Below are 27,785 nucleotides of genomic sequence, written 5' to 3'. Positions count from 1 at the left end.
CCTGCTGTGCTCTGCTCCTCAGCTCAGCTATTCCACAGGTTCACATTTCTTACAGTAAAGAAGCCCGGTCGCCTCTGGTGATTAAACCTTGTTTTCTCCTGACGGAGACAGTGCCCCCCTTGTCTTTTGATGTGATTTAACATGGAACAACTTTACACCATATCTTTTCTGTATGGACCATTAATCTATTTATACAGATTAATTGTACCCTTCCCCCCTCCTAGTCAGGGGCGGATTAAGACTGACATGCATGCTACTGCACAGAGGACGCAGCCTCAGCCTCTACTGGGACATAGACAGAATAATGATGGGGGCTGGTAGGATACCTGCACACACAGCAGAATGGCTGTGATATTTACCCCAACAGCAATTACCCCAAAAGCATCTGCAATGGCCACAGCAGGGAGGTGGAGCTTAATATTTGCATTGCAATGGCTGACACACCACTGCTACTATACTGCAGATTTGTTACATGTTAATGATATGTTACATGTATAGATTAGGGTAGAGTCTGATGAAATATATTTTTTATCCATAACCTCCTTCCTTCTAAAATCTACTTTTAAAATTATGGTAATGACCCAGAAGGGCTATTGCTGTGTTGCCAGAGTCCCTCCATGATGGAGCTTCACAGGCTGTTACACTGTGCTCCGGAACAGTGTAACAGCCTGAGAAGCTGGGGCACAGAGAAGCTCTGATAACACCCCCAAGATTCATTAGCATAATTTTAAAAGTTGATTTTAGGAGGAAGGAGGCCATGGATAACAAATAGAAGAATATACCACAGTCACGGTGCCTGATCTATGATTAAGTGTCCCTGGTTTATCATGATGGATGTTGATGGAAGATTTCATTTAAACTTGGCTCCACCGATAAATCTGTGATTTACCTGCAAAATTATGTGACATCCACCCCCACCCCCCCCCCATCCTTCCCCCACCCCCAAGCCTGTTATTTGAAAACTGAGTTTTTGCTTGATATTGGTTAAGTCTCATAAAAGTCTCCACAAAAATATTGTGACCATTACTAACAGACTAACCAGAGAATATTTATAAAGATATTTTTATTAGAACATGTTTTATAATAATAACTTTTCTTCTGGATGCGTTGTGAAATTAAACCCATTATTTAACATGTGATTTGCATATATTGGGTGTTGAGAAGAGGTATAACATCATTTACATCAGGTTCAGTCTTAGAGTCACAGTCTGAGCAAAACTGATATACAAGGTGGGAGGGGCATGAGACAGACACGCGTCATGCCCCGCCCTCTTGGACCTCAGTTCTGATAGGTTTGCTTAAAAGTGCATCTACCACCAGGATGAAGGACTGTATAAAAATTAACCAGAGGGGCTCCAAGCTCCTATGGAGCATGGAGCCCCTCAGGCTCATTTGCATACAGTCTTTCATCCTGCTGGTAGATGTCCTTTAAGTAACTCCATCCAAAACTAACCACGGAATAATTTTACTCCTCATGTGACAAACTTCCCACCAATCACATCATAGAACTCCTGATTGGTTGCTTTGGACTACAAAAGTTTCACTAAAACTCCTTCCAATTTTTTTAAGTTTTTCACAGAAAAATTTAATTTCCTTGTTTATTATAAGCAAATCTACAGATAAACTTATTTTTACATTTTGGATGGAGTTGTCCTTACGATTGCCCCACTAACAATTTGCATCAATCTTACATCGGAACTTGAGAATAAAAACACGAAACGCAAAGACAATTTTTACAAATAAATAAATTATATATTAAACTTTTTCTTCCCGGTATGAAGTACATGTATATACAACGTGTGCAAAATAACTGTACAGAAAATAATATTTACACCCTTCACAGAAAAGAATACAAAAAATAAAGCCAAAAAGCAACATAAATCTCTTCACAGGATCAGGCAGGGGGGAGTTTTGATTTCAATACTGCATTAAAGATTGGCTAATTTCTACCTGGATATAAGAGGATTAATATAAGGCCCTTTATATAGTGGTGGTGGGGGGGGGGGGGATAGGCGGGGCCTCGACCTTCAATAACTCAGTGGCATCAAAAATATTGTTCTAATTAACACTGCATCTAAACTTATAGTAAAGTATATAAAACGTAAGAGGGGGTCTCTTAAGCAGCATCCCTGTATTTTTCTATAAAAACCATCAAGGATGGTCATGTGTAGCCTCTGCCGCTAATCACCCGGTCCTCAAACAGTCACTAGGAAGGGGGGACTTTCAATAAAGATGTCATTGTTATCTAGACGCCGAGGGTTGTCCACCCAGACAGGATCCCGAGACACCGAGGGTCGCCCACCCACACAAGCCCCCGAGACGCCGAAGGGTTGTCCACCCAGACACGCTCCCGAGAGGCCGAAGGGTTGTCCACCCAGACACGCTCCCGAGAGGCCGAAGGGTTGTCCACCCAGACAAGCTCCCGAGACGCCGAGGGTCATCCACCCAGACAGGATCCCGAGACGCCGAGGGTCATCCACCCAGACAGGATCCCGAGACGCCGAGTGTCGTCCACCCAGACAGGATCCCGAGACGCCGAGTGTCGTCCACCCAGACAAGCTCCCAAGACTCTGATGGTTGTCCACCCATACAAGCTCCCGAGACGCTGAGGGTTCTCCACCCAGACAAGCTCCCGAGACGCCGAGCGTCGTCCACCCAGACAAGCTCAAGAGACGCCGAGGGTCGTCCAACCACACAGGATCCCGAGACGCCAAGGGTTGTCCACCCAGACAGGATCCCGAGACGCCAAGGGTTGTCCACCCAGACAAGCTCCTAGACCTAGATGCTTCCTACGTGTTATCTTTTTCAGTAGTATCTATTAAGCATTAGTTGGCGACACATCTCGTCTACAGACTTACAGAGATGATGAGCAGCTGTTGGATTTCAGAATTGCTTGCAACAATTTCTTCCCTCTCCCCAGTCACAGTACATACACACTTGGCGAGAAAGTGCATGGGGAAGTCAGGAGACTGCTATCTAATGCTAGATGTATCCGGCAGCTGATCATCACCCCAATCAAGGTCTTAATTCCCACATTTTCATCTACATTACTTGAAGGTCTGCGCCCCGCCTAATCCGAATGCATTCAAAGTTGATATTTCAAGTAGTAAAAATTTGCAAATTAAGGCAGCGCGGTAACACACAGACTCATTGCCTTCTTTCACTGTAGGTAGCACCACTGAAATTAGCTTTTCCTTGATAGAAAAATTAAAGCTTAAAGAAACAGCCAAACTTCCCAGATTACATACGTCAAAACCTTTTTCTCTACCATCATACCCTGTCGGATACAGGCAGGTGAAAAAAAAACTAATACATATATATATATATATATATAGATCATTTTCATAGCTGTGCGAATAATAAGTGATGACGGACAAAACAAAGCAGCAAGAAAAACAAAAAACTATTTACAAAACACTTGAGATAAAGAAAGTGCAACAGGAGGATGGGCTCTCGGAGAATTCGAGGATCAATAGCGATTGGCGGTGGTCGACTAGGCACTTGTCGGTGATATTCGTGGCCTCTCATGGCTTGCTACATCGTAGCTCGGGAAGGCGGAGCACACACCCGACAATGGCGGCACTCCCGACCCCAAGGTTAACCTCAAGGCAGTAAACATCTGACGCCCTGAGGATACATCCACATTTCCTTAAAAGCTTCTCCTCACTTCTCTCCAGCTCATCGTTTTAGTGTTTGAGAACGTGTTTTTGTGCTTCTGACCAGCCGGGTGGTCACATTCACTCCTTCATAGTTCCCCCCCCAGTGTGTACGTTTCTATTCACTTCTCCAATCTCTGCCCGTCCCTCGCGGACCTCATCGTTGTAGTCCTTCATTTACAAGTGTGTTTTTGTGATTCGAGGTGCGAGGGAGGAGAAAAATGGCACAACTTCAACATCACAGGTATAAATAATTCCCATAAAAATATAGTAACTGCGATCTCTGGGGTCTGTGCTCAGTGGTTTGTTTGGTTAAGTGGCAAAAACAAAAAAAGTGAACAAGAAAAAGTAAAAAAATAATCTCGAGAACCCCAGACGGAGCTGGAGAGTATCGCTGCACGGACGGACACATTTTTGGGTTTAGCAGTCATTGCCCCTGATATAGTTGAGCAGCAGAGAGTTTGGCGATAGGCACGTTTGGTTTAGGTTTCAAGCGGCGTCGTCTTCCAGGCTCACCATCTGCCTCTGCGAGGAGAGAAACAGGGATCAGTCTCGAAAGACGAACCTGATCAACGATGATCAGCTGATTTCTATGATAACTCAGAATCTAAAGTGAATTTCTGAAATAATTACCGAAGGATAGGAGTATCCGTCCTGACTCCGACATATGTGAATCTCATCGTCTTCTGTTGTTTTCTGGTACACGGGATTGTCGAAGTGGATAGTATTGGTGTTTTTCAATCTCCAGTTTCTCCACACGAGGAAGCCACCAAATGCCACCAAGCACAAGATAACTGTGGACATTTTGTAAAAAAGCGACACTTTTAGATTATTGCTTCAAAAATTAAAATGTTTATGTTCACATATGAGGAGACTGACAAATAATTCTTAAATTGAATACATAATCAAACTCACCGACTGGAATGACAGCGTAGATGGCGTTAGAACGAGATTCAGTCGTTTCCATCCTTACGTCACCATTAATCCTGTCTGTAGACGAGACATGGAGAAAGTTAGTAAAAAAACTCCTAACCTCGATTACACGACTCTCTTCTCAGTACTCTGCATTCAGAAGTATCTAGTCTCGGGAGTCGTACCTCCAAGTGAATCTGTGGTGAGACCCGCTAGACCTGGCATTGTAAGATCAGGGTTTCTTCTCGCTGCTTGTGTCGTGCTCGGCCGGCCAGTGATTGTTGTGGTAGTGGTTAATGGCCTAGTCGTAGGCTGCACAGGTTTGCTAGTAGAAGGCCTCCTAGGTGGACTGGTGACAATTTTGGCTAAAGTTGTACTCTTGAGGGTAGTTGTTGTTGTTGATGGAACAGGTGAATCTGAAGGTGCTGGTTCTAAAGATATAGGAATTACATTTGTTAGAAATTTGGCTTTTTTAGAAGTTTCTTTAGTTTAAAGAAGTAAAATCAGATACATTGAGGGCCTAAGATGCAGGAACATGACGCAGAAAACCAGGACAATAGATCCATGCATCAGGAACCTCCACCTGAGGCCGAAAACTATTTTGGTACTGAGTGTAGGTAGTTATAAGCAGATCACATACCCTTTAAGCAGCTCCTCCCATCGCGACCCAGGTGCTCGCCATCAGGACATACACAAGTATACTTGGCGGATCGTGCATTGACTTGTGGGGCTGGCAAACACAGGTATTCACATCCTCCATTTTCAAGATATAGGTTACACCAGTTTTCAGCTAGAATGAAAGAAACAAAAATTAGGGATGTTAAAAGAATAATAAACCAGCTGGTAGCTCTGCGTTTTATTTACACTCTGTAGACTACAGTGTAACCTCCTCCTAAATTGAGCGGCTCAGAGAGCAATCCAAAGTAGATTCAGCAGAGACGCCAGCTAGGAGAAGGAGTTACACAGACTCTACACAACACATTGGCCTACATTTATCAAAACTATTACACTCTCTGTACTATGTGCAGTTTGAAGAGTGCGCCAGATTAATGGCGACTGATCTTCCAGAACCTGGCGCCCCTTCCACTGCTCGGGAAGTGGGCACCATTTTTTTTTTTTGGGTGCACTGTGTTCATGCTGCAGACTTGTCAGTAACAGATGTGGTGCGATTTCCGACTAAGCACTACCATTTTTTCTGTCTTGTCGGACACAGTGCAGCTATGGGACAAAACTGGCACAGACACTTTATAAATACATGTGCGAGCAATTTGCACGTTCTTTTCAGTGCAAAGTCAAACCTGCTATTAATAAATGTGGACCATTGTGTCTAATGAAGATTATGTAGAAAGTTCATTTTGCAATTAGGAATCAAAAAAAATGGAGCAATAACGAAAAAATATCTGTTCAAAGATGCCCAAAGCCTTCAATGTTTTACTATGTAGAGGCCACAAGCGTCCTACCTTCAGGCTGTCCTCTATTGTGATACAGGACTATGTCCTCCGGTGATGAGAGATCCTCAGCCACTTTCTTGATCTCTTCTCCGGTCAGCCTGTTAGCGCTGAATATAGCTTCATTGTCCATATCAGTCCAGAAGACCAGGTCCTTATAAAAGAAAAACAAAATGTTAAAGAATGTTTTTGAAGGAAAAGTACCAATAAGTATTAATCTTAAAAGCCGGCTTAAGTGGTGTTAAGTAGGATTGAGCACACTTGGTACAAAACTTGGCAGGGCTACAACTGGCATGAGCAAATCGTGGAGAAATGCAATATAAAAACTTACCTCAAAGATGGTTAGGCCGAATGGATGAGATAAGGTTTGTTCATCAGCAATGACCATCTTCCTGTTGTCTCCGGTAACATCAATGCTGGACAGAGTGTGCAACTTGGAGTCCACCCAGTACAGTCTCTGATGGGTCAGGTCTAAAAGTGATTATACAATATGTATTAAGATTGAGAATCCTTGTACAGATTTCCTGAGAGGTGCAGCAACACAACAGTATTGAGTTGTGTCTTACACCATGTTTCTCCAATTCACATTATATAGTACTCACCCATTGTTATGCCATTGGGCCACTCAATATTGGTGTTAACCAGAGTCTGTCTGTCTGCTCCGTTCAAACCACCCTTCTCAATTTTGGCAGGGGAACCCCAGTCGGTCCAGTACATAAAGCTGAAAATGTAAAAAAGAAGAGGATTTAATATAATTATAAAGTTGCAGGAGTTGTAGATCATTGCTCTCCGGTTACTACTTTATTACATGCAAAAATGAACAAAGAAGCATAAAAATCTTCTTTACCCTCTTGTGGGATCCACCACAATATCCCTTGGCTTAGCGAGGCCTTCCTTGAAGAGTGTTTTGCGTTTGGACCCCGCAGTATTGGCCACGGAGATGGCGCCAATGGCAGAATCTGTCCAGTATAGGTTGGCATGGACCCAATCTACAGCAATACCGTCCGGAGCAAAAATTTCTTCGCCGATTACAGTTTCATGGTGGGAAAAGTTATGAGCCTTGTCCATCAGAGAACTGTAGGGGTAAGAACAGAAAAAATTAGTCTATTATTTCAGGAGAATTCCCAACATATACATAAAATATACAAGAAGACGTGTCATGATCACTTTCATTACCTGTAAATTTTCTTCTGGGATAAATCCGACCAATAGATTTTATTGCTAGCTATTTCCATGTCCAATGCCACGACGTTCTTAAGGCTTGGGATGAAGCTTGTGTACTCCCTCCTGTCCAGCGTCATCTTCCTCACCTCGTGACGGTTGGTGAAGAAGAGGTAAGCTTCTGTTCCTAAGTAACGTAAATAGAAACCCCCTTAATATCCGGTCAAGAGATGTCCCTTTCCATATTGTCCAATGGGGTAGACGTCCTACCTCATTGGACAATGGTAGAGGGAAAAGTTAGCTTGGCCATAGATTTTTCAGGGCTTATCAGAACCCCCTTTAAGAAATCACTACTGTACTTACCAATGCCCTTGCAGGAGCCAGTTACTGGATCTATTTGGTAGCCATCATAACATTCGCACTTGTAGCTTCCTTCCAAGTTGGTGCAGATTTGGCTGCAGGTGTCAGGTACCTCACATTCATTAATATCTGAAAGGATCAGAATAAAAATTTTATTAATTCGGAGTAGCTCATAGAACACATCCCCAGTAATAATGGAACTGGTGTCATCTTGCTACAATTTTAACCAAAATTTAAAAATGTATTTACCTTCACATTTCCTTCCACCAACCAGGCGATAACCATCTGGGCACAAGCACTCGTATCCAATCTTGAGGTCATTGCAAATATGAGAGCAGCCTCCGTTTCTCCGCAAACACTCATTTTCGCCTGGTAAATAGAAGATCGGACCGTTATATATCTATGCAAAAACTTTCCAGCTGATGAGAGGGTAGACACTCCTGAGGGTAGTTGTACTCACCACATTCCTTAATGGGCTCATCTGACCAGTCTCTGCAGTCTATGACCTGGTTACACACTTGGTCCATACGGATACATTCACCGCTGGAACATCTGAACTTGTTGGGACCTTCACATTTTGTCTCTGGTTTGAGAAAAGGAAAGATATTTAACATTTCTGATGAATATTTTGAGACAAAGAGGGGAGCAGATCTTAGCCTATAACGTCTGGTAGGATGCTCACCGTTTGCGCAGCCCATTTCATCACTTAGGTCTTCGCAGTCGTATACTTTGTCACATTGCCGGCTGCCGTGAATACATTTGCCGTTGTTGCACTGGAACTGATCTGGGCTACAGGTTGGTTTTTCTGCAAAACGAAGGACGTATTAAAATTAGCAGAGTTTATTGTGAATGCTCTGTACAAGCAGGGGTGCACCAGTCATGAGGCGAGTTGAGCCGCCTGTCTCAGGCAGCACCATCTGCAGCAAGATTTGGCAGTCATCTGCTACAAAGCAGGACCTGACACTTAAAATATTAACTCTTCTCATCTAATGTCAGTATTTGCATAAGAAACTGCATGGCGAACCCACTTACTAAAAATAAATAAATAACCTGATGTATTACTAATGGATGGGAAAGAGGGGGTGCCAATCTATAGCTCACCTCAGGCTGCAGAAAGTTTAGATTCACCCATGCCTACAAGCAGTGTCGGACTGGATTTCCTTAGGCCCACCAGAGAAAATCAATCTGGGGGCCCACTCTTCATTATCCCCCCAGGAAATATACTCTAGCAGCCTTCAAATTATGTTGTTTTCTGATGCACCTCTGGGGGCCCACCGGAGGATCCTCTGGTACTCTGGTGGGCCAGTCCGACACGGCCTACAAGACTCTTGTTCCAGTATCTTACGTACCACAGTCCTTTTCGTCAGATTTGTCCTTGCAGTCGAAGCCTCCATCGCACTTCCAGCTCATGTGTATACACTCCCCACTACCACAGTGGAACTCCAAAGAGTAACAGGGTTTGTCAGTCTTGATCGGCTCCTTCCCTTCACAGCTCTCCTCGTCGGAGCCGTCTTCACAGTCGGGATCCCCATCGCATGTCCATAGTTTGGGGATGCAAAGGGAAGAGTTCTTGCATTGGAAAAAGTTTGGACTACAGGTGGGGGGAGGGCAAGAGTCTTCATCACTGCTGTCGTCACAGTCGTGGTCATTGTCGCATAGATAAGCTAGAGAGATGCACATCCCGCTGCGGCACTGGAACTGGTCATCAGAGGCGCAGGGCTTACGAGCTGGAAATAAATCAGGAGGCCAAATTAGACAAATACTAGAGATATTGGGAAACTCGCAGTAGATTTCCATGGTAAAAAAAAAGTTGCGTCAGCTGAAGAGAATGAGCAAACAGAATAAGATAAACACCTACCACAGTCCTTCTCATCGGAGCCATTTTCACAGTCTTCTTGGTCATCACATTGCCAGGACTTGGGGATACAGCGATTTGATCGGCCGCCACAGCTAAACTGGTCCGGGCTGCACGTTTTATGCTCTGGTGGGAATAATGTGAACACATTAATCACCGAATTACACAAACTATTTATTTCGTTGTCTCTCGTTGTTGTTTTCTTAAGCTGATACTTACGGCAAGTATCTGGGAACTCGTCAGAACCGTCTCTGCACTCCTCGCTGCCATCACAGACCCACTTGTATGGGATACATTTCCCGTCATCACACTGGAACTCATTTCTGTCACATTTGGTGATCCCTGGAAGAAAAACATGAATTTTATAGTTCTAATTTTTTTTTTCCTAAAACTTGGAGTCTAAAGTATCAATTAAGCTACATGCACTCGAATGCGTGACCGCCGCAGCCGAGCGGGCACACGTCCGGCGCCATGGAGAGGAGAAGGGGTGACCCCCTCCCCTCTCCATAGAGATCCACGCCGCTGTAACACGGGGAAAGATAGGACATGTCCTATCTTTTCCCTGTGTACGGAGGCAACCTATTGCTCCGTGCCATTGCCCTCTATGGGGGACGTATAGAGGCTTGCGGATGTACATACGTCCCCCTGACGGTCATGTGCATTCAATATAAATACAGAGGAGATTGTCATCTAAAAAAAAAAAAGACATGAAACTAAAATAAAATTATACTTTTTCATACTATTGGGATGATATTTGATAGCTATAGGACAGATTTTACAGCTCAACAACCAACCAATCTAAAACCAGTCCAGAGTATGCCATAGTATAAGAATTTCTGACCTATTGAATGCCAGATACAAGAAATTCCAGGTCACAGATATATACCGGAAGTGTAACGTCATCTGAAGCGAATCAATACAAGGCTTTTTACACTATATATATATATATATATATAATGTAAACAGATCTGACAGGCAAGTGCCTCGCGGGTGACTCCATTACTGACAGCGTGGTGCGTTAGTATCAAATAAGGGGACGCACCTTACACAGATACAAGGAGATAATAATATGTAATGAACATGGAAACCCCCCGAGGAGACAGATGTTATGACTTCCTTTCTTAGGAAGAGACAGGTGTAGCCGTCATTGATGGATGTATCATTCTCTCCCTGGAGGTGAATATGATGACCCTACAAGTCTATAGACTTATCACACAAGCCTGGAGCTCATGTATATATTACTGTATATACATCTGGAGAAGATTTCCAGGCAGGGAGATGATTGCACATAGGAGTGGCCTAGCTTGCGCATACCACCAGCATACAGTCAGCCCGGTCTATTCCAGTCTCTCCGAGGAACGAAGGCATTTTAGGGCGGGAGGAGGAAATATAAGAAACTGAATGTGAGCCAAGATTTCCTCGACTTAGAAGCAAAACTCGTCCTTACACCCTACGACAAGTTTGAACATCCTGGAGCAGCCTCGTTCTCGTATATATTGTAGATGATACAACATTGGGAGCGACTTCTTTCCTCATGCTTCGACCCCATAATTTCATACAAGTCTAAACTCCTAATATTACATGATAAAAAGTTATGGAAACACCAATTTTTTTTTATCACCCTACCACTAGCCGGTGGTAGGGTCACATGGTGGATATAGAAATCCCCAAGGAGGTTCAGAAGTAGAGAGACAATTAGGGATCTACACACATGTCTCCAACCTGAAAAAATGCAGGAGCCTCGTGTTCAGGGCGTGGCCATTAAAAATAAAAAAGCACAAGACCCGTCACGAAAGACTCGACCAGACAGGATTCATTCTGCGTGACACTTCTGAGTGACTTTCAACAAGTTTTTCTGACCGAGTACGTTACTTTGTTCCAGACCCTTCCAGTAAAGAGCACAAGGTGACGGCACCGTATAATATTTCACCGCCTACAACTTTCACTCAAGCGCGACACAAATAGCATCTGGCTTAAACATTAACCGAGCGCCGAAGACGCCCCCACACGTGAACTTTATCCCGCATTTATATCCCTAATCTAGGACCGTAATCAGAATTGGAAAGCAAAAAACGGGGAAATAATTTATAATAAATGTGCACAGTTAGAAGTGGATTATCGATGAGTAAAGCGGATGTGGCTCCTGCCTTATGACTAGTCATTGGAATATGTGAAGGATAGACTATAGACATTGTGTCATTGTCCATAGTATACTGTATATTACATCATTTATTATACAATACTTCCTATATGTAGTAAGACAGAAAATGTAAATTCCTGGGTACTTTTTCTTCTGTATACCGAAACTTCAATCTGAGACGTCAGAAAATAGATAGAGGCTCTAGCGCGCCTTACGATGTCCCCTTCACCTCTAGATATGATAAGGCTGGATATTACATAGGCACATGCGGTGTAATTGCTATACAATTGCTTTCACCTTTACCGCCTTATCTGTTATAGAAACTTGGCATCATGTAAGGTGCAGCACGTGGGGGGCCTCTAAGTTACTGAATAACATGAGGAAATCTTGAATCGCACCTTTAGGAAACTAAGCAAAATCTATTGTATATCTTTAAGTAAAGTTTACATATAAATCTACAAGTAAAAATGTCCATTCTTGGAGCAAATAATCAAAAGGTTCTGATGAAAAATACTATAAACTAAAATATGTGACATGTATGTAAGAGAAAAGATGTACAGTATTCATCTTATAAAATGCCCTAACAAGAGTACAGGGAATTAAAGGGGTGATGAGATATTAGGAAAACATGGCTGCTTGGGTTTTAAATTAACACCCATATTGGTCACCAACATGGACCACTTTATATTATCGAGAGCAGAAAGTTGACACAAAGAACAGCCACAAGACCCGCCACACCCTATACATGGTGCATTAGTCCTTGAATATATCAATATATCATTAAGAAGTTAATGGTGACTTCAACTTGCTGCTAAAGTTACCGTCAAGAATATAAAGGCATCAGGGCAACTAGTTAGTTTGTCACCCCTTAAAAATCTCCCTAAATGTACATCACTAGGGTTATTGTAACAAGAACCTTGATACGGTATGAAAAGTCTTCCAGAAATGTTAAAAGATGATGAGCGAGATAACAGGGCGGTATTACACGACTTTCAGAAGGTTTAAATACAAACACTGTATGCCAGATAACTTATAGGATGTCTCAAGCTTCGGCACAGCAGGGTGTGGTTCCTTAAGACGCCAGAGCTGACAACTCACAGGAAAGAAAGTCGCTGCAACGTGGAGCGCTTCAATAACACCAAATATAAAAAAGAATAAAAGAATCAGATACTAATCGGGATCAGCTCTTCTGAACAGACGCAAATACACCAACCACTAAGGGGGTAGTCTGCTCCAGGGCCTCTCTTAGTAGCCAGTGTAAGGATTATAATAAGGGTCAGACCCGACTACATATAAATTATCTTCTCCAATTATCTCATTTTGTAGACCCGATAGTGAGTCAGTGGAATTTTTTAACATTTGCGGATATTTCTTTTTGCGCTTTCACTTTCTTACCTACCCATTCACTGTATTATTACCCTTCCAATGGTTGTTAATAACAGACCTGCCATAACACTTCCTTAGTGATGGACTTGATCTGAATTGTTTTCAGCAGGGAGGATTACGGTGGCCATAGCTCCTGGGCTGTATGAATATTATAGCCCCTACAAGTCTGGAATCACTTCCTACATATGGGACTAGAATCAAGCTTTTTGGAAAATGGAGGTTGTGTCCTTTCTGTCCGCTTTCAATCTGTGATTTCAGGACCTTTGGAGGACCTTCAAAGGTCCTAAAATGGCTTGTGTACGTGTGTATTGAGGTCTGGAACAGATGTACGAGGATTTCATGGGTGAAGGGTCTTTTATATTAGGCTAACGTGATGTAAATGTGTGATAAAATTATTCTTTTAGGAAGTTATAAGCACCCATCGCATATTCTCTTCATATAGCAACTAGTGTTGATGGTAACGGAAGCTTGATATAATATAAGAATCCCAGCGAAAATGATCATAAAAGGAACATCGAAGACATAAGAGATATACGTTTTATCAGTCGCAATACATTCACGTGCGTTTCTGACAGGAAAACTAGTGCAATGGTGGCCTTTTGGTCATGGCACGGCCTAAAAAGAGCATTTCTGTCTCTCTTGGAAGTAAAAAGTAGATTTAGTCAAGTTGCACCTCATAAATTGCCACGACAGATTAAAAAAAAAAACTTGTAACTAATTAATTTCTTGAGACCATTAACTTGTGAGTGGTGTTGTGAACTCTTTTATCACTTTTATCTGCGAACAGGTGACGCACTGCGATCGGTCAACATCTTGAGGATGGGTTCACAGGACGCAATCCGAACGCTTCCCCCATGATCACATGTTGAGGTAACGTTGCATTTCCATTACGTTTACCTCAACGTAAGATCACGAGGGAAGCCATTGCATCTTAAAACGCACTGTGTGAACGCAGCCTTGGTGGGATTGCTAAAAGTGAACACCATTTTGCTACCACAGGACTAGGACATAATTTATTAGTGTACATGCAGTTGGAAGATTCACATTCTTGCCTCAGCAAATAAGAGCTCTCAAGAATAACGTTATGGAAGCAAATATAGAAGACATAATGTGACCATGGCATAGAGGCCATGACTTTGTGAAAGCATCCATGTACGTGCGTAACTGCCCTTATCAGCAGGCATAGAGCTGGGGCCACCACACCCTTGCCTCATCCTCACACACACATCTAAGGCAATGCTTAGTGACGCACTCATCCTCCCCTCACAGAAAATGGGCGGGAAAAAATCATCCTAGAAGGAGAAGACCCGCGATTAAACCGCCCATTTTAACCCCGCCCTCTTGTTTTCTTATTGGTTCCGAGGGCGGGGGCTCGCAATCGGCAGATTTCACGTCTCCCAATCAGATGCGGGAAAAGCGGCGAACCATTCATCCCGTGGGCGTGCCTAGCAGTTGGAGGCGGTGTCTCAGGTAGCGTGTGTGGTGTGAAGGAAAAGCCGGTTGTAAATGTCACCGCTGCTAATAATCAGTCAGCGACTAATCATATCGCGATATTATCCTAATTATCGATGTGATAGACAGGAGACCGCACCTGTCGTTACCTGTGCGGTGTCACAAGCAACCATCACCTCAGACGCCCCTCCTAATTATCATACAGCGGTTATCTGAGGTAAAGATGCTCCCCCCACACACCAGGATACCCCAGTAATGGCTGACAGGACTCATGCCAGTGCACCTGTGAGGTAAACCTGTGACTACAAGCCTGTCCTCCTGATACTTGTAGTACCACCACAATATCCCATAGATAGAGGATATCCCAGTCATGCTCGGGCAATGTTCACACACATTGCAGTTTGCATTACAGATGACACAAGGGAAATTACGCAAAGTACCCTACAATGGGGTATGTAAGTCGTATCCCTGATACAAGACATCATAAGCATCTGTTATTGCAGATAAATGGAAATGTGAACATATAAAACACCAGTAATAACCTATTCCAGGATCACCAAAAACCCAAAATACTCAAAAGCCTATAGATATGTTATTGTCACTTACCTGAGAAGGCAGATGTCACCTGCAGGACCATCAGCAGCAGCAGGGAGACCTTGGAGATCCTTGAAGGTCCCATGATTGATCAGTATTGCCAATAAGATCCTGTAAAACTAGAAGGTGCTCCTGGTAGGTACCTGTATGTGGCCAGGACTCCCCCGCCTTGTGCTCAGGACCAGGGGGATGCTCACACTTCTAGTGCAAATTGCAAACTGTCCAGGACAACCCTGGGTGAATTTCAATTAATTGGCTTTTTTTTTTTTTGCCCTCCTATACACACTAGTAGTGGGCAGGGACTAAGAGTGGTGTGATTTTTAAAAGATGGTAAGTACTTCCCCGAGAGGAGGGGTTTACAACACATGATGTGACATAGACAAGCGCTTCCCTATGCCTGGCTCTGGCACACCCCGGGGGCTGACTCATTTCCTATAGGCATCCCGAGCACTCCCACTAACATACCTCGGATGCCTTCGTACGCATTGAGCTTATCACAAGGAACCCAAATAATGTATATACATGTGATGTGACCCTGCCCTTGTACGCCGAAACCTGCATGATCTATGTGTTTCTTCATAAAGCGAACATAGTGATCATTCTCTGGGCTAATTCCCATAACTAGTCAGACTGCGTCCAGAAAATAGGGGATTTTTCCCCCATATGTTTTTTTTTTCATTCTTATCTATTTTCGCGTTTGTTTTATTCTTCAGTATACTGTCTGTGACTTCTTGCAGGCGTAAAACAACGGCTTAACCAGCGCGCCAATTGTTTTATAATGTTATTTCTCTGTATTGTCTTATTTTGTTCGTATACGTCCCCCGTGACCTGTACAGCGCTGTGCGATATGATGGAGCTGTAGAAAAAAAGCTTTATTATTATGTCATACGGACATGACAAAATATCAACCCATACTTCTATAGTTTTATATGATTGTTATTATTATGTACTGTCGTATTATGTTTGTATATCTTCTCCCCCCGCGATCTGTACAGCGCTGTGCAGTATTATGGCGCTATATAGATTTATTATTATTTTGCCATATGGACATGGATAAACTGATAGTCCTATTGTTTTATACGATTATGTTATTGCTCTGTAATGTTTTGTTATGTATGTAAATGTCCCCCATGTATCTATACAGTGCTGTGGAATATGATGCCACTATATGACGCTTTAGGGTGATGCCACACGTGGCGTTTTGACACCCTTTTTGGTCTGTTTTTGAAGCAGTCCATTAAAAAACGCATGCGTTTTTAGAAAACGCATCTGTTTTTGACAGGATTTCCGAATTTGCGCCATAAAAAACTGACAAAAACGGGTGCATTTTCAAAAACCGCATGCGTTTTTAAAAAACTGATGCGTTTTTTAACGGACTGCCCTTTGTATTATTATGCCACACATATGTGAAATTATATGGATGCTGATACAATAATGACACAAAATGGACATGTCTTTTGCAGATTTACAAAAGACAATCATGTGTGAATGGGAGATGCAGCAAATGTGCGCAGCAGAGTGGCTTAGTGGTCAGCATTACAGCCTTGCAGCGCTGGGGACCTGGGTTCAAGTCCCAGTGTCAACATCTGCAAAGAGTTTGTATGCTCTCTCTGTGTTTGCAGGGGTTTCTTCCGGTTTCCTCTCACACTCAAAAATATACTGGTAGGTTGATTAGATGGTGAGCCCCATTGGGGACAGGGACTGATGTGACAAGCTCTGTGCAGCGCTGCGTAATCTGTGTGCGCTATATAAATAATGAAATTATTATAATAAAAAATATGCCTGCTCAAAATCACATAAATCAGTCCACCACTTTTTCTAACCCACTAAAAGTTCAGATCCAGATCGTGTTGGGTGACACGCAGCAGGTTTCCTGCGGAAGTAAATGGCAATTTGTCAGTGGCCGCCCCAGAAAAATTTGCGATTGAATATGCAGCATGTCAGTAATTGCTGCAGATTCAGATTTCTCCAGGGGAGCTCCTGCGCAAATCATTTTGTGCTGCAAGTTTTTTCTTTTTACTCAATGGGCCAGCTTTCTAAAACTGTTTTAAAGGGGTTGTCCGAGTTTAAAAAAAAAACTATATGTGGCCGGGAGCGGGCTGACTAAAACAATAAAGCTGTTCTTACCTCCCGGTGCCCTCCCGTATCCAGCGCTGCTGTCGCTCCGGTCTGGGCGCCATGTAAACAAACATGGCCGCCGGAGCAGCCCTGGACTCAGTTCCTGCCGGACCCGACAACCTTCCGGCCCCCATACACAATGCTGTGTATAGGGACAGATAGGCGTACCCGGCCACGGCCGGCCGGAAGCTGAGTCCAGCGCTGCTCCGGAGCGACAGCAGCGCTGGATACCGGAGGGCACCGGAGGTAAGTACATCTTTATTATTTTAGGCAGCCTGCTCCCGGCCACATATATTTTATTTTTTTTTTAAACTCGGACAACCCCTTTAAGAAAAAGTTTTCAGGTGCAGTTTGCATATAAATATATTTGTAAACTGCTTGCACATGTTTTTATGAAATGTTTGCGCCAGTTTTGTGTCGCCACTGTGTCTGCCGCAACACAAAACTCTGCGCCTAAATGGGCATTCCAGTGGGGATTCACACCCGGCACCACATTTATGTAGAAAGTCCGACATAATTGTGTCGCACACCCATTAAACTGAGGGCAAAAAAAAAAACTGGTGCACTCGGTTAAAGGGCGCGGTCACACATTGGGGCACATTTACTTACCCGGTCCATTCGCGTTCCAGCGGCGGCTTCTCTGACGAGCGTTCAGGTCTTCCGGCGGTTCATGAAGGTCCTGTGCCCGATGTCCACCAGGTTGCGCTGCTGCGCCGAAGTCCGCCGAGGTGCCCCGTAGTTCATCGTCTTCATCGTGGTGCATGTGAGTATGGCCCGTGCGACCAATTTTTTTTAAAAATGCGACTGTTTTTCCGAATCCTTCGGGTTACCGTTTGGCCACGCCCCCCGATTTCCGTCGCGTGCATGCCAGCGCCGATGCGCCACAAACCGATCGCGTGCGCCAAAATCCCGGGGGAATTCAAGGAAAATCGGCGCAAATCGGAAATATTCGGGTAACACGTCGGGAAAACGCAAATCGGGCTCTTAGTAAATGACCCCCATTGCGTTTTGGTTGCATTTTCATTGTGTTTTGAAACACATTTCTGCAGCTGAATAGAGGTGATTTGCCTAATTACATTACTGTTTACATTTGTTAACATTATGTTAACAGTAATGTAATTAGGCAAATCACCTCTCCTCAGCTGTTGTAATGCGTTTCAAAACACAATGAAATCACAACCAAAACACCACTTGTGAAAGTGACCTATGTGTGATTGGCTTGTGCAGGGTGTGCTGGTCAGGCGCCGTGTTTCCATGCGATGGGGGCCGTGCATTGGACTGATCTCATTAGCGTTTCTAGCGTTTACTAATGCGTTCTCCCGCAGCATGGAACTGCACCCATCAGCAAATTCAAAGGGGCTTTCCTGCAGCAATTTCATCGTGTGTCTTCAGAATTTTTCAGGATAATCATTTTTTGTGGAATTCTTAGGCTTAGTTCACATCTGAGTTTTGCTGCCCATTTAGAAGTTTCCGTTTTGTAACAATAATAGATGAACAATGGATCAGTATTTTCTCCATGCACCTGTATTGGCGTCTGTTAGTATCCGTTTTACATCATCACGTGTACTGCAGTACTATTTCAAGGCTCTTTTCTGCCCTTGATGTAACGTACCACTAGGCGTCCGTTTATAATGCGCCGCTAGCGCTCAGGGGGCGGTCCTCGGCTTGAACGCACATGCGTTTCCAGGGAAACGCATGCGATTGATAAGCCGATCGCATGCGTTTCTGAGGAAGCGCATGTGCGTTTGGCCGAGGACTGCACCCTGTGCGCTAGCGGCGCGTTATGAACAGACGCTTAGCGGTACGTGTGACCGATGGTCTTGTTTTGTATCAGTTTGTGTTTTTCTGTTCGTTTTCCATACTGGGCCTGTTCAGCAAAATAATATTTAAAGAAAATAACAAAATAACAGAATCTGCTAAACTGAAAGCAAAATTTACATGTGAACTTAGCCTTGCATCTCTTTCACGCAAACATATGAAACCAGTAATGTAGCGTTTTTATGCTGTAGGATACAGCCACATGCGTTTCAGTGGGCAATAGGACCATCCATTGGCTGTTATTCTCACTGTACAATGGTGCTCCATTATCGGGGTGCAAAAAAATATAGAGCCTGTCTTATTTTTCCATGTATTTACATTCCATACACCCCATTGAAGTCTATGGGAACATATAAAATAAGGGTTGCATACGTGCTGCATGCGGCTGTGCACCATATGCTGCAGTATATCCAGGGATTTTGATCACATGATCAAGCTAGTAACATCATTTGCCAACCCACCGTATACATGGATACGGTGACATACGTGCACATACAGTTGAAAAATATCACGTATATATGGATTTATATGGCACAGAAATACAAGGCTGGAGAAATCATACGTTCTTGTTAAAGAGGCCTTAGTCAGAAATCCGATGATTTATGCCACTTTTTGATTTTTATGCCTTATTATCACAGGGTGACATAATAAACAACACAAACCCCTAGACTGAAAATGTTTGTAAGGACGTGCTCTCTATATATGTAACCTCATGTGTTTTATTTCTTTGTTTCCAGGGGGCTGTGTGCACATTGGATGCAGCGGTGCTGAGTTTGGTAAGGAATAGCTGAGACGGTTTTTATTAACCACAATTCACTATAATCTCATGTGTTCCCTGTGGTTTCCGGAGGACTGAAGGTGATCGTATTGTCTAGTGAAGTCATGAGGTAGTATTGTCCTGCCTCTCCATGATTCTGCCGGGCCGGGCTCCGCACCAGTGCCGTCCCACTCTGCTCCCAGCCACGCCTCCCTTCCCGCCTCTCCTTTTCCTTTTGGTGGATCTGGTATAAAAGGGGGAAATAAACACAATTACTGGTGGCTCGCCAGTAATTGCAATTATTTTGGTGCACATACGAGCCCTGAAAAATCTGTCAGCTCTTGTATTTTATGTCATAATGTTCTATGAGGTAATAATGCCTTGTAATGTCGGAATATCCTGTGATGTCATGATATGTTCTATGTCATAATAGGGGCCACTGCTACCAAATTAGGAAAATATAATAGAGAATTTATTCTTGCCTCTGGTCCTGCACGCCACCTCCCTCGGGCTCAGTGGGTGACATCACAATGACTGTGTGCACTTGCTACTACCCAATTTTTTTATCATTTTATCATTAAAGGAAACCTACCCCTTGTAGTGGCAGGTTTATGATGGAAATACCGGGCACCAGCTCAGGGTGAGCTGGTGCCGGAGCTTATTTTCGTTAGTGTTTTAAACCGCGGTATCGCGGTTTAAAACACTTTTTAAACATTATAGCCGGCGCAGGCAGGTACGCGCTCGGCGCTTACCGTGCGCGCGGCTACATAGGAAGTGAAGGAGAGCCGCGCGCATGGTAAGCGCCGAGCGCGTACCTCCCTGCGCTGGCTATAAAGTTTAAAAAGTGTTTTAAACCGCGATACCGCGGTTTAAAACACTAACGAAAATAAGCTCCGGCACCAGCTCACCCTGAGCTGGTGCCCGGTATTTCCATCAGAAACCTGCCACTTCAAGTGGTAGGTTTCCTTTAACTTATTATTATTTCTAAAAAAGCATCATATGGAGTCTTGTTTCCACTAGTAGCTGACTCATCTAGCTCTCGTAGAAGATTAATAAGTTATCATGTAATGCCTAAGATCACCTTCACTCGTATTTTCCTGTATGGGCAATAATTGATAAAAGTTCATAAGACCCGGACTATGGCCCTTCTCATGTGAGTGCTGCATTGTTTACAAACAGATAAGGCCTGGACTTAGGTTGGGACTAAAGTTATGTGCACATCTGTGCCTATCAATAATACTGATACAATACATATGTATTCAAGTGTAACTGTGGCTACAGGGACCAGGTTTGTGTTCATTACATTGGGAGCCTGGCTCACATGGAAAGTTTGAGCTAAATTGGCTTCCCTAAATGGACAACCTCTTCAGGATGCAGCTGTCCCAGAGACAGTGACATCCAAAATGTCGTATTAAGTGACACCTAAAAAAAAAAATTAAAAAGGGGTCACGTTGGGTCTTCTGAAATTCTAGTTCTTTGAAGGAGCTTTCTGCTTTGATTATAAAAGTCCTACCTATTGGCTATAATATCATATATTATACTGATTCACTTTTAGCCAATTATAATATGTTATTGCTAGCGGCTTAGAATGTCTATTTTGCATATCTACTTCCTGGACAGACGAAGAAATTACAGAAACATTCCAGCATACAGTAACACATGTCATTTTATACTTTAAGCTTGAGTAACAGGATTTTTTCTCAGTACTACTACTATATTGCTACAAAGAATATAAATTATTTTTTCCTGCTATGTACAAGGATATAACTACTGTAATAACTACATGGAATTGCATAACTACTGTAATACTGACCCTTATATGTACAAAAATATAACTGCTATAAGACTATCCCATGTGGCTATAGATGATAGTGGATTGTACTGTGCTTGGATTTATAGGGTGAGGTCAATGAAACCAACTGGTGTAGCTGCATAATCAACACAAACAACTTACACTCCAGATCAAAATTAGTGAACAATATATGAACACTTAATTTTTTCAAAAATAATCATGTCTACTGATCAACATTTGTAAAACAATGGGGGTCATTTACTAAGGGCCCGATTCGTGTTTTCCCGCCATGTTACCCGAATATTTTCGATTTGCGCCGATTTTACCTGAATTGCCCCGGGATTTTGGCGCACGCGTTTGGATTGTGCGCGAGGGAAATCGGGGGGCGTGGCCGAACGAAAACACGACGGATTCGGAAAAACCACCGCATTAAAAAAAAAGTAACGCAGGGCTCGCGCTTACCTTCACTAGGAATAGTCCGGTGTACTTCAGTGCATTCTGGGGAACTTCAGCGCAGCAGCGCCACCTGGTGGACGTCGGAGGAACTGCCTTAATGAGTCCCAGCCGGACCCGAATCCACCGCAGAGAACGCGCTGCTGGATCGTGAATGGACGGGGTAAGTAAATCTGCCCCAATGTTTTACAAAATAACCAAAGTATCAACACAAAACCTTTTATTTTGTAAAAAAACATGATGATAATTACAGAACGGTAATGACTGTAGCACAAAGAAAGATTATAATTACATTTTCTAAAAGTTACACCAGTCACCAATCAGTAGGGAGAGCACAGGACCTCCACGCCGGCCACAGGACATCACTAGTCTCTCACACGGCTCTTCTCGGATCTGTTCTACTCTTCTTCCAGGCTCTTCCAGTTCTTTGATGGTTTCTTGGCCATAACTTTGTCACCAAGGATTTTCCAGAGGTTTTTTTATTGGGTTTAGATCAGGGCGCTGGCCGCTTTTCAATCTTTCAAAGTTTTCTGCTTCAAGGAACTGCTTTACCCATTTTGCTGTGTGATAAAGGTCTTCATCCTGCATTTAAATTGCAGTGAAGAACACAAGGAAGGAACCACATGTTGTTGAAGAAGGATCTCATACACACTTGCATTGTAGTTGTATGAGAGGTCCAATTCTTGTTGCAGAAAACATTTCCCCAAATCATGACACTTCCTCCACCACCTTTCACTAACTTCTTTACACACTTTGGGTTAATTCTTTATCCAGTTTGTCAATGAACATAATGTTTTCCATCAGATCTAAATAAATTAACCCTTTCACGACTGCCATACGGATAAATATATCCTATTGGCACATTCCCCATTGCAGAAAAGACGTTTATAAAAGTTATGACAGTGGCCAAAGTCAAACAGCTATTTCTCCGGAACCCTGGTACCTAGAGACACAATTCTGGTGTCATATTAAACATCTTTTTATACCTTACCTGGGTTGTGTATGGATGTTTAACAGAACCACTCTTAGATTTGTAGTGAAAAAAATTTGATTTTTATATACAGCTTTTGATTTTACAAGACTTCCAATTTTAACTTTAAGAGTGGATATCTCTGGTTCTGTGAAGCATTCATACACAATCCAGATATCATAAGATTTCATCATTAAATTCTCATGTAGATTCTCCTGTTTAATATGAGACTAGAATTGTGTTTCTAGGTGCCCCCCTACAGCCTGACAGCTGAAGGCAGCATGTAGAATAAGCTGCAGGAAAGAATCAGCTTACAGTTTGTACATGCACCCTCTGCATTTGTAGCTGAACTTGGGGAAGGGTGAAGGAATGAGGCTGTACATATTTTGGAAAAAGTTTATTCTGTTTTTCTACTAGTTGAAAAAAAAAAAATTATTTGGAAAAAATACAAAAGAAGCGTATTTTATTCACATTGTAGTCATTTATCGCATCATTTTATAAAGAAAGAAGTATATAATTAATAAAACCATCCTTTCAAGTTAAAGTCTCCCATGTTTAAAAAAAAACAAAAAAAAAACAAAGTAAAAATTGTTTTGCTATCTGAAGCATTTCCAAAGATATCGTCATAACAGAACTGCAAAAATTGACCTGGGCATTCAGACATCAATAACCCTCAGTCATGAAGGGGTTAAACTTGCTTTTATCACTAAAATGTACTGTGGATCACTTCTCCTCTGTCCACACAACTGGCTCCTCTGCAAAGACTAGTCTGCTCTTTTGATTCTTTCTGGTAATGAGCAGTTTGGTGACTGCAGCTTTCAGCCCAAATCCTTTTAAACTTCGTGACACTGTATGATATGACAGATCCTTACCCTGTTCAGTGCTAAACTGGCGGCAGTTCCTGCTGCAGTGATGAGACAATTACCCATGGAGATTCTCTGCATTATCCTGTCCTCTCATTTTGCATTTGTCTTTTGAGGACGACCAGCCTTCCTGGGGGATTGTGTTAGTTTGTGAAGTTTTAAAGAACCAATATTCTAGAAATCACAGAATTGGAACAACCAACTTCTCTTGCTATGACCGATAGGGTCACCCCTTTGGCCTACATCTGGACAACCTGCTGCCGGAGAGTTTGTCACTTTGAAGAGGCACAACATTTTTGGAAAGTCAGATAATTAAGGAAATTAGGTGCCAGATTAACACTAAAAACTTTATAACTTAATCAGTGTCTTTTACAATTATCTCATATACATTTTTACTCTGTGCTTTAGAATATATGTAAAATATGAAATGAGCTGAAAATACTGATATATTACTCATGTTAGGATGTGTACACATAGGACTAAATGATGACTTTGACATTTAGGGAATTGCGTGTTGTTCTCTAATTTTGATCTCCATTGTATATAATAGTGACCCCTATCTCTGTGATCACATTTTGGTTTGTATAAATTGAGTTATGCGATATATTTCATGCTTCTATTATGTGCTGGAATATAATGTGATTATATCTGTGTGCTATGTCTAGTCACAATAACAATGAGTGGATATAACGCGCAAGATATAACATGCATGTACTTTGCGGCATTACATTGCCTTACGTATTCGAGTAACGAGCTCTACACTAGCTCCTTATGCCAGAGCTCACTGTAGTGTAAGTGTAAGCTCTGGAATTCTATTCATAAATAAGGAAGATTAGGATAAACACTGCTATAGGTCCCAACCAGATAGCGGAGCCTATAAATTCATAAAATGATGGCAGATAAAACATTAGCACTAATAACACTCTTCAAAACAAACGCCTGTGTAGTGAACCTGAACTTTACATTGTATGTATTAATGTATATCTGATACTCTTTATCTCTGAGGTTCTGTTTGCAAACAGAGAGCGGGACTTTGGCATCCAGACCTATAACACATATAAATACACGTGGTGACCCATTGCTGGTTGTCAATACAGAGGCCTGCTCAGGTATTCAAGGTAGAAAATAACCATCTAATATGTATGAGGACCCTCTGATACCTATCCACAACAGATGTTAAGAGAGTCGGGGATCGGCTGGTTGGATTTAGACTGCCTGAGCTTTTTACCGCTGCCATTGGTGTGGGGGGCGGTAGCATTTTGCTGCCAAAAATGTTTGGCCAAGTATACAAGGAAATGGGGTGAAAAACATATTCAAAAGACTGGCTGTAGGCCCAACATTTCATTCTAGGGTGGGTTTCAAATTTCTAGGAGGCCTTCCATTTCTGTGCATTCTCCATTCTGCTCTGACTACACCTGAATTTGTCCAAAAAGTCAAAAATTAACCTTGTTTATTTGATAGTTTTGGCTGTTCTCATGTCCCTGGTGGTTATTTTGATCTGTACGAAGCTGCAAAGGTGAAAATGTCAGATGAAACTGCTGTCTCCTGGCACATTGTGATCTCCTGCTCAACACATGAACGTTTTACCAGTGTCAATATATTGCTTAGTCAGCACTTAGGATTATTATAATGAGATACGATAAGTGGCCGGGCGTAAATATAGGGCAGTAAACCTCAGTGGGAACAGTTTCTGTGGGTTTTCTTTGGTTGACTCCAACCAAGTCTATGATTGGAGGATTCACAATTTTACTTCTTTGTGGAAAAAAAAGGGCAAAGGTCAGAGCAACTTTGACCACAACCACCGCAACTAAGCTGGAGAATCTTATGTTCTTGTATTCAGTGATTAATACCTATAGAATCTACCAAAATGGGTCAGGAAGGGCAAGTAGTTAACCAGTTACAAGTTCAGTGTTGCCCAAGGTTTACTGATACATGTGGGAAGTGCAGGAAAACCCGTCTGGTTTGATCCCATGAAAGAGCTACCAAAGCTTACATTTCAGACACATTTTCTGCTGGCAGTGAAAACATGAGCCTTATTCGGCTGATTTTTACATCTGTGCCATGGTTTGGCTGTAGGTGTGTTTCAGTAAGGGTAGAGGGGTATTTAATCTGAAAACAAATAGCGGGGTCATGTTTTCACGACTTGCTGGGCGATGGCAGCACATTTTCCACACTCCTTCACATTGGAGAATACAAAGGAAGGAGTGTGCATAGAGGAATTTCATCTCTGAGCCAAGAGAGCCATGCAGCCCCCCCCCCCTCCATGTGCGCAGCAGTGTCAAGTACTAGGTTTCCCTTATTTTATCCAATGCTTTTTTCTAGGAAAATATGTGAAATGTTCTGCCAAGTTCACAAGTCTTGTTTTGCCTCTAGCAGTGTCTTCCCACATTCCTAGCGTTATCTTTCCACGGTCTTTGAATCAGGGTGGAGAAAATATATGCGGATCCTTAGGAAGATATGTATCTAGATAAATTTAATCTAAACTGATATTTTAAGATACTATTACTATAGGGGTATTCCCTCAGGACATAAAAGAATTATCTGATAGATGCGAGTCCTACCGCTATGTCAAGGACAGGGTTCCCCGACATCCATTTCCTGACTGCAATCAAACGTGAAGTCACTTCCTTGGGACTTCTGAGAATGGCCGAGCAGAGAGAATTAGCTATTCTTGGAAATTCATATGTGTAACCATTCATTGCGGCTTCAAGTCCTGTCCTGTGGATAAAGGTCTCAGATGGAAAAGCCCTTTAATGTATAGGAACCCAAGAAGTAGAGAAAAATGGAATGTGGCTCAGGGCTTGTTGTGGTACAAATCACTATAGGCCCATATCACTAACTCTTCCCATCTGCTCTATGGTTCCTGTTCCATCTATGAGTGAATAGGAGATGTCAAGGACTGTTTGTAATGGGGCTTTATTAATTCGTTTGGATGGGACATAAATGGGAATAACTGTGTAGGCTAATATTTGCCCACAAAAGGAATGAAATAACAGAGCTTGGATTTGTCCATTGGAGAAGTTGTAAATTGAGTTGGATTTACGTAGTGTTCCTGTTACCTTCCCCAAGGTAACACTACATCTCCAAAGATCAGCTGTTTTCTTATATAAGATAATGGAAGCTTAGGTGCAGTTCCTAACTCTGGTAAAAACACCATACATGGAATGGAGCTGGAGTGTGGGACCCCCACCGATCTGATATTGATGGCCAATTCACATACATACATAAGTCATCAATATCAACTTCTTCAAACTTTCTATATTTCCCTCTATAGAGCACTCTTGTTGCAGTTGTGAATATTAGAGATACGCCTTGACATGTTTTAATGCATTTTCTGAAATATATGGAGCTAAAGCCTCCTCATAGATCTGGCGGGTGCATTGATCTCTATCTACCCCCTATAACAAAGTCAATGTATATGCGGCTCCCTCATTATTTATTTTTGTTCTCCTGTGATTTCCAGAGAGATCAATCTCCTGTGTCCATACAGTGCTACCAAGGGCATGGCCAAAATTCACACGCAAAGCAACCTTTGGAACGATGCTCCTGCCGCGCACTGACGGTCATTGACTGACTGGTGTGACCAATATTGGGAATAAGCTGATAAAGTTAACTAATCACTGTCAGGATTTTTTAGTAATATGGTGCCATATGTAAAAGTAGTAGTTTTGTGAGGATCTGTCCACCTTCACAACCAACTTTAATGCTCCGATGTATTTAAAATGGAAAGTTTGACAATAAGTTCTGACATGTTCTACTGACTTGTGGACATAACTTGTGCCAAGGAGCCTTACAGAGCCCATAAGATGGAAATCCAAATGCTTCCCAAACCAATAACAAATGTGTCAGCAAAGTTGTATTTCTACTACTATTACAGGATCCTGTTGTTTGCCTTGGGGGGGGGGGGGGGCAAAACAATAAGGTATGCCCAGAATAAGGTTTGAGTTACAGATCAATGTGGGTCCAACCGAACTTCCATTTGTGAAAGGAGCTCCAGTGTATATTGTGGTCATGCATCCACATTGGCACCTAATTCACACGGACCTTTAG

The 27,785-nt window shown here is 42.6% G+C and overlaps 1 protein-coding gene and 1 long non-coding RNA gene across 2 annotated transcripts in view; one reads left to right on the top strand and one right to left on the bottom strand.

Moving 5' to 3' along the window:
* Window positions 1-1,046: 1,046 nt before the first annotated feature.
* Window positions 1,047-15,231, bottom strand: LDLR (low density lipoprotein receptor). Its single transcript, XM_072149536.1, has 18 exons — window positions 14,977-15,231; window positions 9,612-9,734; window positions 9,396-9,518; window positions 8,887-9,264; window positions 8,220-8,342; window positions 7,998-8,120; window positions 7,787-7,906; window positions 7,541-7,666; window positions 7,193-7,364; window positions 6,864-7,091; window positions 6,619-6,737; window positions 6,348-6,487; window positions 6,029-6,170; window positions 5,209-5,358; window positions 4,754-4,999; window positions 4,572-4,646; window positions 4,290-4,450; window positions 1,047-4,181 (listed from the first exon to the last, which is right to left on the bottom strand). Exons 1-18 carry the CDS (start codon window positions 15,047-15,049, stop codon window positions 4,146-4,148), a joined length of 2,658 nt encoding a protein of 885 aa, XP_072005637.1. The 5' UTR covers window positions 15,050-15,231; the 3' UTR covers window positions 1,047-4,145.
* The window catches only part of LOC140128125 (uncharacterized), a 55,018-nt gene continuing 41,631 nt past the window's right edge, over window positions 14,399-27,785 (top strand). The window contains exons 1-2 of the long non-coding RNA XR_011855109.1: window positions 14,399-14,587; window positions 19,638-19,676. This is a non-coding gene — a long non-coding RNA (uncharacterized lncRNA). The remainder of the gene's footprint in view (window positions 14,588-19,637; window positions 19,677-27,785) is intronic.

This window comes from Engystomops pustulosus, chromosome 4 (assembly GCF_040894005.1).
Source record: "Engystomops pustulosus chromosome 4, aEngPut4.maternal, whole genome shotgun sequence".
NCBI classification, from domain to species: domain Eukaryota; kingdom Metazoa; phylum Chordata; class Amphibia; order Anura; family Leptodactylidae; genus Engystomops; species Engystomops pustulosus.
Note: the sequence above shows the minus strand (reverse complement) of the source record. Positions and strands in the feature narration are given on the sequence as shown.